Source organism: Phocoena sinus, chromosome 9, assembly GCF_008692025.1.
Source record: "Phocoena sinus isolate mPhoSin1 chromosome 9, mPhoSin1.pri, whole genome shotgun sequence".
Lineage (NCBI taxonomy): Eukaryota > Metazoa > Chordata > Mammalia > Artiodactyla > Phocoenidae > Phocoena > Phocoena sinus.
Window position 1 is genome coordinate 56,374,983 of NC_045771.1, and position 12,920 is coordinate 56,387,902.

General features: G+C 38.0%; 1 protein-coding gene across 6 annotated transcripts in view; it reads left to right on the forward strand.

Moving 5' to 3' along the window:
- Nucleotides 1-12,920, forward strand: part of ANKIB1 (ankyrin repeat and IBR domain containing 1) — a 103,866-nt gene that overhangs the window by 28,407 nt on the left and 62,539 nt on the right. For all 6 annotated transcript variants that reach the window (XM_032642438.1, XM_032642439.1, XM_032642435.1 and 3 more), the window contains one exon: nt 8,221-8,521. In XM_032642438.1, coding sequence (XP_032498329.1) covers nt 8,221-8,521 — 301 coding nt within the window. The remainder of the gene's footprint in view (nt 1-8,220; nt 8,522-12,920) is intronic.

Here is a 12,920-nt window from a genome sequence, read left to right on the forward strand (position 1 = left end):
TATCTGGTCCAATGTGTCATTAAGGCTTGTGTTTCCTTATTAATTTTCTGTCTGGATGATCTATCCATTGGTGTAAGTGGAGTGTTAAAATCCCCCACTATTTTTGTGTTAATGTTGATTTCCCTTTTTATGCCCATTAGGGTTTGCCTGATGTATTGAGGTGCTCCTATGTTGGGTGCATAAATATTTACAATTGCTATATCTTTTTCTTGGACTGTTCCCATAATCATTATGTAGTGTCCTTCCTTATCTCTTGTTAGTCTCCATTTTAAAGTCTATTTTGTCTGATATGAGTAATGCTACTCCATCTTTCTTTTGATTTCCATTTGCATGGAATATCTTATTCTGTCCCCTCACTTCAGCCTGTATGTGTCCCTAGGTCTGCAGTGGGTCTTCTGTAGATAGCATATATCGGGTCTTGTTTTTGTATCCATTTATCCAGTCAGTGTCTTGATTGGAGCATTTAATGCATTTACATGTAAGGTAATTATCAATATGTATGTTTCTGTTACCATTTTCTTAATTGTTTTGGGTTTGTTTTTGTAGGTCTTTTTCTTCTCTTGAGTTTCCTACCTCGAGAAGTCCTTTTAGCATTTGTTGCAAAGCTGGTCTGGTGTTCGTGAATTCTCTTAGCTTTTGCTTGTCTGTAAAGCGTTTGATCTCTCCATCAAATCTGAATGAGAACCTTGTTGGGTAGAGTAATCTTGGTTGTAGTTTTTTCCCTTTCATCACTTTAAATATATCCTGCCACTCCCTTCTTGCCTGCAGAGTTTTTGCTGAAAGATCAGCTGATAACCTTATGGAGATTCCCTTGTATGTTATTTGTTGCTTTTCCCTTGCTGCTTTTAATATTTTTTCTTTGTATTTAATTTTTGTTAGCTTGGTTAATCGTGTCTCGTCTTGTTTCTCCTTGGGTTTATCCTGTCCGGGACTCTCTGCGCTTCATGGACTTGATTGACTATTTCCTTCCCCATGTTAGGGAAGTTTTCCACTATAATCTCTTCACATATTTTCTCAGACCCTTTCTCTTTCTCTTCTTCTTCTGGGACCCCTATATTTGAAATGTTGGTGCGTTTAATGTTGTCCCAGAGGTCCCTGTGACTGTCTTCAATTCTTTTCATTCTTTTTTCTTTATTTTGGTCTGCAGTAGTTATTTCCACTACTTTATCTTCCAGGTCACTTATCCTTTCTTCCACCTCGGTTGTTTTGCTGTTGATTCCTTCTAGTGTATTTTAAATTTCATTTATTGTGTTGTTCATCACTGTTCATTTATTCTTTAGTTCTTCTAGATCCTTGTTAAATATTTCTTGTATTTTCTCCATTCTATTTTCAAGATTTTGGATCATCATTTCTACCATTACTCTGAATTCTTTTTCAGGTAGATTGCCTATTTCCTCTTCATTCATTTTGTTGTGGGTTTTTATCTTGCTCTTTTGTCTGCAACATATTTCTCTGTCTTCTCATTTTTTACTAACTTACTGTGTTTTGTCTCCTTTTGTCAGGCTGCAGGGTTGTAGTTCCTCTTGCTTCTGGTGTCTGCCCCCAGTGGGCGAGGTTGGTCCAGTGGCTTGTGTAGGCTTCCTGGTGGCGGGGACTGTGTTCTGGTGGGCAAAGCTGGATCTTGTCCCTCTGTTGGGCAGGGCCACGTCAAGTGGTGTGTTTTGGTGTGTCTGTGGGCTTAATACGACTTTAGACACCTGTCTCTGGTGTTTCCTTTGTTCTTAATTGTTTGGAGATCAGTGGCTCATAATTTCTTTATTAAAGCCTTTAATATCCTATACTAGAATCAAAAATTACCTTATTGCTCTCCTTTCCTAAGAATAAGCAACTCTCATCTCTTTAATCTGTGTATCTTTTGTTTTTCAAAATTTATTTAGGTAGTACAGAGAAAATGACAAATCATGATTATTTTAAATGATTAGTTGATTTTGGAATTAAGTTACTCTTCTTAACACTGTGTCATGTAGAATAAGGATAAATAGCATTTACGCATCATCATTACGTGAAATACCAACTCTGTTTTAACTCTTTGTGTTTTAGATAGCTTCAGTTATTTCACCATGTGTAACCTTGCTTAAACTTTCTAACAGATTGATGGCCATTATTTTCTCATGCTGCCTCATGTAATCTGGCATACCTGCCTGCTAGCTTCAGTATAGACCCTGGCTAAGCTTGCCTAGATTCCTGACACATGACATATATGGGTATACAAAGGAATATACCTAGCCAGAGACAAAATACTTTAGTTCCCATAAAGTAAATTACCCATTTGCAGTAAGGCCTTATTTTATCCCCATTTCCTTTAGCTTTATGGTACCTGCAACAGCAGGCATAACTTTCCCCTCTTCTCAGGCAGAATAATACAGCAAAAGAAGGGTAGTTTACAGTTTAGGAGCTAGTTTGCCTCTGTATCTCTCTGAACCTAGTTTATATTATACCATATCACAGTGCTTCTTTCATGGGAAACTAAATTCATATTCATAAATAGTTACTACTTAATGTAGCAAAAAGACTGTTTAGACTTTGGAGTCAGCATGTTCTAGTTTGGATATACAGTTCATTAGTTGTAGCTTCTTAGGAAAGTCATGTATAAAATGGGGAATTAGAGTGCTTATTCCTTAGATTTTACAGGATAGCTTCTTGTGCTTCCTTGGAAATAAAAGGGGCCTGTCTTTTGGTATAAATAAAATATAAAATCTTTATTAAAGCATGTCTTTATCAAAGCATATGTTAATACTAAACTCTGAGAATTAAAATAGAGTTTCCAGTTATTGATATCTATTTTTTTGACTCATGTTTCAGGAGTTATTAAATTCTTTTAAATGGTTCAATGCAGTTCTCTTCTCCTAACCTCCCTTGTATGCAAACACTATAAGGGCAGGGAGTTAATCTGTTTTCTTAACAATATGCCTAACTTCTAAAATAGTACCTGGCAAACAACGACTGCTCAAAAATAATGTTGCATGGAAGAAAAGTTTTAAAAGCAACTGAAAGTGTATGTGTATGTTAAGTGACTGGGAGGATAAGAGTGTTATGGCAAGAAACTGAGGCCCTAAGAGAGAACACTGTTATTTTGTGGGGAGCTCAACTGAATATGAGATAATGATGAAATATGCAAGAGAAATGGGACTCTGAGAAGTTAGAATATGGTCTAAAGGTCACATTAGACAGGGTGAAAGAGAATTAAGAATTATCTCAGAAGTGATAGTAGAAGCCCTTTGAGAGAAACCATGATTCTGCTACCACTGTCTATTATTTGGGTTCTGATAAAAGTTTACAGCTTACAAAGTGTATTCATAGAAACCATTGAAAGATAAGTGACTTTAAGAGTAGATGTGCTCTCTGAAAGGAGGGAATGTGTATGGAGAAGTAAATAGATTCAGGAAGTGAATTTGCTTCCAGTAAGGGGATAGGAAAGTAAGCCATCTTCATGGGTAAAAGATTGTACTGAAAAAATTAAGAGGTCTGTTAAAAAGATGTGTAGTAGGGCTTCCCTGGTGGCGCAGTGGTTGAGAGGCCGCCTGCCGATGCAGGGGACACAGGTTCGTGCCCTGGTCCGGGAGGATCCCACATGCCGCGGAGTAGCTGGGCTGGTGAGCCATGGCCGCTGAGCCTGCGTGTCCGGAGCCTGTGCTCCGCAACGGGAGAGGCCATGGCAGTGAGAGGCCCGCGTGCCGCAAAAAAAAAAAAAGTGTAGTTATGGAAACCGAGGTGATACAGAGGTCAGGATATAAATGGATTATTAGCAGTTTCAGATTAAAAACAAGAATTGAGGACAGTGATAAGAATTTAGCTCTGAAAGAGTGCAATTTTAGTACAGTGATCAGAATAGGGTCATACTGAAGTGGAGATTAAATGTAGAAGAAATATAGGTAGCAGATATAAACTGACTGTTTGATAATTAACAGTGAAAGAATCTAGAAAAACAGATGGCTTCTGGATGGATTATTAGGGTCAAATGAAAGGGATTTTTTTTTTCCAGGTTAATGTTTTCCTTATTCCATCTTCCTGCCAATTATCTCCTGTCCTTGTTCCAGAATTAACCTTATATGCAAGTAGTAAAATATACTTCATGATTACTGGCATAGTTATAGAAAGGTGCCTATCTAAAACTTACATATCAATTATAAATTTATAGTTCTGTTTATTCATTCATGTAAATTAAAGAAGATTCTACTTTTTAAATTAAACATAATAAAATAGTAATATGAATCAATAAAATTAGAATATCCAGCTTTACAGTTTTAGTACAAAATATTTATGCAGGTATTGTATTGTGTCTAATAAATTTGAGAATCTTTCCTGAATAAATATGTATAAAGAAGCTATTTTAATACTTTAACTTCAGAATAATAATGTTTGTTTGGTTTGATTAATCAGAATCTGGCAGATTGGGTATAAGAACATTTGCAAAATTATCACACTATCTCTTCCCTCTATTGGGGAGGATCTAGAATTGTTTAATGAGAGAGAGATTGATAGAGAAAGAGAGCTTTCTCCATATCAGCTGACATCCTTCCAACTTGTATTAAATTCCATGCTGATAATTCCTTGTATTAAATTCCATGGTTTGTTTCTCTCCTGAACAAACTAAAAGAGAAAATAAATGATATATTGGAAATAGGGATAGGAAAGGCTAAATAAATGTGGTTGTACAGAATCTTATAGACTCTGAATTAATTTTAATAATTTATTTCTAAATTAAATTTTTAAGAATATGAAATCTTTTTTATTCTTAATAATGCCTCTTAGAAGAAGTTTTAATCTTGAACACATTTTTAGAGTATTGTCTAGATTTTGGTTATTCATTATAATCCACTATAATTCAACCATTATAAATACAGGGAGATATCACTGAGAATATTATCATCAGTTGTTGACTTAGGGAAAATATATTTTTCCTTTTTTTTTCTTTTAAACTATGAAGCAACATTATGGTTATATAAATAAATAAAACTACTCACATTCCTGCCTCCCTTAAACAACTGTTAGAATTATTCCTTGTTCCCTTCTAGTTTTAGCTATAAGTGTTCATAGATAGACTTTTCAATGACTTTATAATTTTCTATTGTATAGAAAGACCATAATTTATGTTTCCCATTTTTCCTATAACCAGACATTTAAGTTACTACAGATTTTTCTATTCAAAATAACAGTATATTGAATGTCATTGTTCCTATAGATTTTTATTCTTTAAGTTATTTCCTTTAGGATAAATTCCAGGAGTAGGTTTACTTGGTCAAAGACTATCAACCATATATTAGTTGGTTATATATATTACATATATTAGGTATATATTTATGTTGATTATATATATAATATATATGTTAGCTATTATGTAACTTGTGTAAGATCATATAGCTAAAAAGTGACAGAACTGGGATTAGAGTCTGACAGTCTGTACTAGATACCATGTTCTTTACCAGTCGGCTACACTGCTGGCTTGAGAGATCTACAATTCTATCTTAATATATTCCCAATAAAAGTAATATTCATTCAGTTCATCTATCAAAATTATAGCAAGAGTCTGTGTCTGACACTGTATTGGGGATTCAAGAAAGAACAGGATACAGACCCTGCCATAGAAGGCTGTAAACCAAGTGGGAGAAGGGAAAAGATATGTAAGAAAGTAACTATGATACAATGTAATGAATTATATAATTAGAATATTATAGGAAGACAAAGAAGGGAATGACCAAATGCCACTGGAGGAGGCCGCCTTGTGTAAAGAGGCTTCTAAGTAGGGCTGGGTTTGTTTAGATGGCTAGGTCAGGTCCTGGGGAACCAAATAGCAGAGCAAGCAATGAAGAGCCTACAAATGTACTGCAGGGGTCAGAAGGCCATAAAGGCTATGTAGGACTGTAGAGAAAATATGCACAGTTAGGGTTTTCTGAGCAAATTTTATTAGAACTTGGGACCTAGGCTTAAAAGACAAGCCTTGGAAGTTAAACTTTGACTGAGTAGAGATTGAGAACTCCAGAGAGGTTTACCTCTCAGGAGATACATGTTTACATTTGAATAAGGTGTGGATGAGACCTAAGACCATTGAGACGTTCCCTAAGTTGTAAGACTCAGAGATGCTAGTCTTATCTTCTGCCCAGAAACATATTTTACATTCCAAACCATAAGAACCCAGGATCTTCCCTAGGACAATTTGTTCACACTCAAGGATAGGTTCCCCCACTCTGACACCCCCCCACCCGCTTCTCTCCCCGCCTCCCCCCATCTCCAGAGGGGAGGAGGTCTGCTATACAAGCCTTCCAGAGTCTTATTTTTGCAGCTAATTGCTTTATTAACTTCCTATTGTTGCTGTAACAAATTACCACAAACTTGGTGACTTAACACAAATTTACTATCTTAAAGCTCTGGAGATCAGAAGTCTCAAATGGTTTCACTGGATTAAACTCAAGGTTTTGGCAGAGCTGTATTCCTTCTGCAGGCTCCTGGGTAGAATCCCTTACCTTACCTTTTCCAGTTTCCAAAAGCTGCCTGCACTTCTTGGCTTGTGACCCCTTCTACCATTTTTAAAGACAGAAGCATAGCATCTTTGAATATCTCTCTGATTCTCACCCTCCTGTCTTTCTGTTCTAAGGACTCAAGATTACATTGGGCCCACCTGGATAATCTAGGATAATTTCCCAATGTCAAGAACCTTAACTTAATCTTATCTGCGAAGTCCCTTTTACTGTGTAAGGTAACATATTCACAGGTTCCAGGAATTAGGACATAAACCTCTTTGGGGTGGGGACATTAGTCTGCCTGTCACATTCGCCCACAGCGCAGACCCCAGTACATGTATTGTACTGTGATGTCTGATCGGGCTTGGATTGCATTACCCCAGTGGTAAGAGTTGGGTTATGAGGGACTGGCATGGTTATTATAAGTAATAATATTTCATTTGTTTCTGCTTCAGAGACTTCATGTCTTACTTTCAGGCTAGTTTTGAAGGGCTATATTGCCAAGCTGTGTAGAATCTTGAATTATAAAAACAGGAAATATGCAGAGTTGTTCTGAAAGTTGTCTGGGACCTTCTACTACTTTAGGACAACTTACTCAGCCTTTTTCTGATAAGAGTGTTCCACCTTGGCTAACTCATTCAAATTGAAAAGCCCATCCTAGTTCCTTTTTGGTCAGGGTTTTTGGTTTTTCTTGTTCTAAGCTGAAACTAACCTAAAAACAATTCAGATGAATCTAGGATTTAAGAGTTTGACTCTGCTTCCTTCCCATTGCTCTTCTGCACTTGGACATAGGAACGCAAATGATACCATACCTCCGCAGTAAATGTGATTCATCTTCAGATATGGGACTGTATGCCCATTTCATAGTGTATTTGTGTTTTTTAATACAGGCTGACTGTATTTTAGTAGGTCTTATCCAACTCATTTTCCAGTATCCTATTATGGCCACTGAACTGGCTCAAATATTAGTCCATTGACCCTAGCTCAAGGATGTAGTGGATGCTAGGCATGGATGCTAGGCACAACTCTCAGATCTGGGTTTGGCAGTAGCTAAGGCAGCTCACCTAGACCTACCATTGGTAAGGGCTGCCACCTTGGAATTAGATCTTTTTCTCCCAGAACTAACCATAGCTTACTCCCCTCAAAAAGTATTACACCGTGTAATATGTGCCTTATTCTTTCAAAGGCTAGACAAAGACTTAGGTAGAGAAATTTTCCCTAGATTTAACATTTAACGTTCCCACTAGCTCCCAGACTTATGCATTGCTTGCTTCGCTTATATTGTCACCATCCTTATTAAGTAAATATGTACTCAAGAAAAAAAATAGAGCAGAGCAATAAACAAAAAAAATTGGTGTGGTATGTTTAATACTGTACCTAAGGCATTTATGTTAATTGACATATTAGTCTGTAAGTGGCCCTTGCGGTTCCTTTCCTTCTTCCTCCCCTTCCTTTTATCTTCCTTGTTTCTTCACTTCTCTTTCATTTTCCTTTTCCTTACCTTTCTTTTTTCTTCCTATGCCTTTTTCTCTTTAATTAGCAAATACTGTAAAGATATGCAACTTTGGTTTTTTGGTATTATTATTCTAGAATGGAGTTTTTTATAACTAAGAATTAGTCATTCAACGTATTTTGAAACAGTGCTTCAATAGAAATTGGATTAGCAGCTTAAAAGTAGAGGTTACCTTTTAAATGTATCTTCCGTGTACTCTTTCAAGGTAGGAAAAAAACTGATTTTCATCCTTTTCCTTTACCATTTTAGGACCTTTCTTTTTGGTAGAGATGGAAATCCAAATAAACGGAATGTGCACAATGAAACATCTATGCATTTGTTATGTATGGGCCCTCAAATTATGATATCGGAAGGAGCCCTTCATCCTCGCTTAGCACGCCCCGCAGAAGATGATTTTAGAAGAGCAGACTGTCTGCAGATGATTTTAAGATGGAAAGGAGCAAAACTTGACCAAGGCGAATATGAGAGAGCAGCTGTTGATGCAGTTGATAACAAAAAGAACACACCCCTGCACTATGCTGCTGCCTCAGGGATGAAAACCTGTGTAGAGGTAAAACTTTGGTGGTGTTTTTTTTTTAAATATTCTGCATGGTAAAATCTGTGTCTTGGTAATGTGTAATAATCAGTTTTGTTTTACTTATCTTAACAGTTAATTTAGCTAGTCATTTCTGTCCCTTTTGTGGTTCTAAAAGAATCAGGAGCCCTTGTTTTAGGGAAAACAAACCCATAAACATTCATCCTTGGAAATAAAATGGAATTAGGAGCAATTGAAAATTTGCTAACATTCCTGAAGATAACAGTCATCATACAAACTCTATCATATTGAGAGTAATAGTTTTAGTAGAGACATGTTTTATATTTTTTGCTTATTTTTAGAAGCCAACTTATAAAATTTATACATATGGCAAATCTTGACAAGTGGGACCTTTAGCTATATATAGAATTGATCAGTTCCCTAAGCAATTGATAAATATTAATGAATACATTTATTGGGGTCTTTTAAAAACATATATATATTAAAATGTGCTGGTTTTTTCTGTGTAGTCTGCATTAAAGTGCCTGAATACTATATTGTAATTGAGTTTTTCCATATATGTTTTTCATATATATAAATACCTAACAACAGGCTTAGATAAAATCAACCATATAGTGTAGGATCTTAACTAAGCTAAGAAATCATTACTCTTTGTACTGTCATCACTACTCTACATACAGAAGAACAGGTTTCTCTCAGCTATGTAGAGGTCAGTCCATACATAATTCTTAGAAGTTCTTTTGTATAGATGTACTTAAGTTTCAGTGGGGAGAATTATAGATTGAATCACAGAGTATCCAGTTACCAAAAAAGTAGGACTTTATTGGAAAAATCAATGATCCAGATTAAATATATATTAATCAGATTAAAATACATATCTGAAAATTTAGTATTTCCTTAATGTTATTCATCTATATAAACTTCATATTTCTAAATTGATAAATATACCAAAAAATATGAAGGTCCTTCATTTTCGTACTCGTGTGAAAAGGTTATGGCCATTTAGGGACTTCCCTGGTGGCACAGTGGTTAAGAATCCTCCTGCCAATGCAGGGGACACAGGTTCAGTCTCTGCTCCAGGAAGATCCCACATACTGCGGAGTAACTAAGCCCATGTGCCACAACTACTGAGCCTGCGCTCTAGAGCCCGCAAGCCACAACTACTGAGCCCACACACCCAAACTACTGAAGCCCGCACACCCTAGAGCCTGCGTGCTGCAACTACTGAAGCCCGCGAGCTCTAGGGCCCGCGTGCAACAACTGCTGAGCCCATGTGCTGCAACTACTGAAGCCCGTGCAACTAGAGCCTGTGCTCCTCAACAAGAGAAGCCACTGCAGTGAGAAGCCCACACACTGCAACAAAGAGTAGCCCCCACTCGCTACAACTAGAGAAAGCCGGCGTGCAGCGAAGAAGACTCACTGCAGCCAAAAATAAATCTAAAAAAAAAAAAAGGTTATGGCCATTTATATGATTTCTTTAGTGTATCTGAAGTGTCAGTTATTTTCACTTCTAGAACCTTTCTGATCTTATCTTGTGTTTATTGCTGTTGTTTGTGATACTTACTAATCTTTTAGAATCTTTGTCATTACATCTCTTGGGTTTGTGTCACCTTTGCCCACTAGTTAATTAGTGACAGTCATTAACTTGAAACTAATTTTAAGCTTTGCTTTCTAACTTTGATTCACGGTGTGGTGGAAGGATGTTCTAGGATTTTGCGGGAGGGAGGCTATGGGCAGAATTCCTGAAGGCTTTTTACACAAGTCTTTTTGTATATTGTTCTATGCCCACCTCTTACGAAAGAATCACTGCCTATAGTGACTCATCATTGTTGACGGGACTGCATCATATTTCTCAAGTGAATTAGAGTAGAAAATATCTTATTCTTGATAGTAATAATAATGCTCTTAAACTGCTGCTTTAATATCTTGCTTCCAAAAATTCTCTATAAGCATTGCTTTAGTAGTTGTTCATTTTGAAGTATGTTTGCAATGACATGTTATTAAATTATTTTTAAAAATTGAATGTGGTGTTTTTACCAACATTGTTTTTTGCTCAGTGAAGGAAATTAGTACCAGGTTTATTCTGAACTGACAGGCCTGATGATTTGCTTGGTGTGAATGTATGTGTAAGTTTTAACTGTTTGATCTGTCAGCAAATCACTTTATACAAACCACACCATTTAATAACTGTTTTCATTTTTTTGTGTTCAGAAGAGCTCTTTGACTTAATGTAAAACACCTCAAATAGAGCCCTATAAATACCTTCATTGCATTTATTCTAGTTGTCATCAACAGATTTTAGCTCATCATTTTACCCATATAAAGCTATCTTAAATCTCTTATATATACTTGACTGTATACCCAGCCTTAGGTCTTAAATGACTTTTGATAATGTTTACTGTTAATTAAACCAGAAGAGTTTCACAGGGAAGTGTACATTAATTTCCAGAGGCCTTATGTTTTCTAGTTCTAGTGAGTAAAACAAATACATTGAAATACATAACCTACTATGTAACTGTACTTCTTAGAGAATTAGTCCTCAAGTGTCTTAGTGTTTGTATAAGGTCTTCTAACATTCACTGTGCTCATTGGTACCAAGCATGATATAAAGGGTTTGGGTTGAGTAAAAGACTGTTATCAGATATTTACTAATTTTTTTTATTAAGCTAAGCTATCATAGTATGGTATATAGGGCACTGGTTTCTAGTCTTGGTCCTCACAGAGACTGTCTGTAAGACCTTGAGCGAATCAGTCAACTTCTTTGAGATTATCAGTGTCAACCATCCAAATAGGAAACTATCACAGTTATCTCAAAAGACCCCTTTTAGTGCTAATTTTCTCTTAATCTGTGATTGCAGTAAAATATATCCCATTTTCAGTGTCTAGCCTTTGAGGTTAAATTGATTATTTTACTCCATGGTTAAGGTCAAGCTATTTTTTTTAACTCTTGAGGACATATCTATGGAAATACGTCTTTTCTAGTTGTTGTTTTTCTCTCTGTGTGTTTATTTAAGGACAGAGCTGATAAAGTCAACAGCAGACAATTTCATATGTGCATTTAAACACATACTTTCCTATGGCTCATTATTGTGAACCATATAAATGAAATGTTTAAAAACTCCCCCTTCTCTCTGTAATAATTGTGTTCCATAGTCAGCTAAAGGGACGCACACATACACACACAGAACATAACATAAAAGTATCTTTTTTTAAATTTATTTATTTATTTTTGGCTGCATTGGGTCTTTGTTGCTGTGGGCGGGCTTTCTTTAGTTGCGGTGAGTGGGGGACACCCCCCATCGCTGCACGCTGTGTGTGGGGGGGGCCTGGGACCCTTGCTGCGGTGGCCTCTCCCCCTGCAGAGCATGGGCTCCAGGCGCACAGGCTTCAGTAGTTGTGGCTCGCCAGCTCTAGAGCACAGGCTCAGCAGCCGCAGTGCACGGGCCTAGCCGCTCCCCGGCATGTGGGATCTTCCCGGACCAGGGATTTCTGAGGTCCAGCTCTGTGCAGGTGAAAGGTCCCGCGGGGGTCCTGTTTTCTGCTTCCTAGTCTGGGAAAAGAGAGTGTCTGGGTCTCTTCAGGGAAATGCAGGAGGTTCAGCAGCCACAGGAGGACAGGGTAGAGGGAAGACTGAATCTAAACGCCTCCCTCCTTTTTCTCTTGTGCTGCTGGCTGCTGCCTCGTGCTTTTTCCTCTCTTTCTATCTCTCAGAAGTTGTGCTGAGAGAAAAAAACATAGGCCAGAAAAGGGATGCACCCTGGACTGGTGTTTGTGGTGTGTGTGTGTGACTGGTGTTTGTGGGGGGTGTGTGTGTGTGTGTGTGTGTGTGTGTGTGTGTGTGTGTGTGTGTGTCCCCAGAGGCTGGAACCACAGTTCCTCTGATGAACCCTGGAGGCGGCCCAGTTCCTGATTGGTGGTTGCCATGGAGACCCACCTAAGCCTCTTTCACCTGAGCTGTATTATCTGAAGAGGGCGGCTCTCTGACCTGACAGTCACCTGAGAAGACCAGGAGGTGAGAGGGAGCCTGTGTCCAGATGGCATTCTCTGCCCTGTCCTCTCCCAGCAGGCACTTGGGGTGGCACAAACTGGGGGAGCCAGACCATGCTCACTGCACCCTCTGTAGAGCCCTAGGTGGACCTGCTCAGGGCAGATGTTTCCAGCTACTTGGTGAATGGTTCCTGGCCAGAACCCACTCTTTCCACCCCCTCCCTCCACCAGGGGAGGGGTGATTCAGGAGCAGAGGGCAGGGGCCTTCACCTTTAATCACCACACCCTCACCTGTCCTCCTCTTTGCTAATCGAAATTCTCTCCTTCCCTCAAGTCAAGCTCAAGTGCAGAAAGTTCTTCTGATGTTCTGGAGGAGGGGCGAGGCTAAGGAAATAATCCAGGGAGAGGAGGAAAGATGGACTGTGAT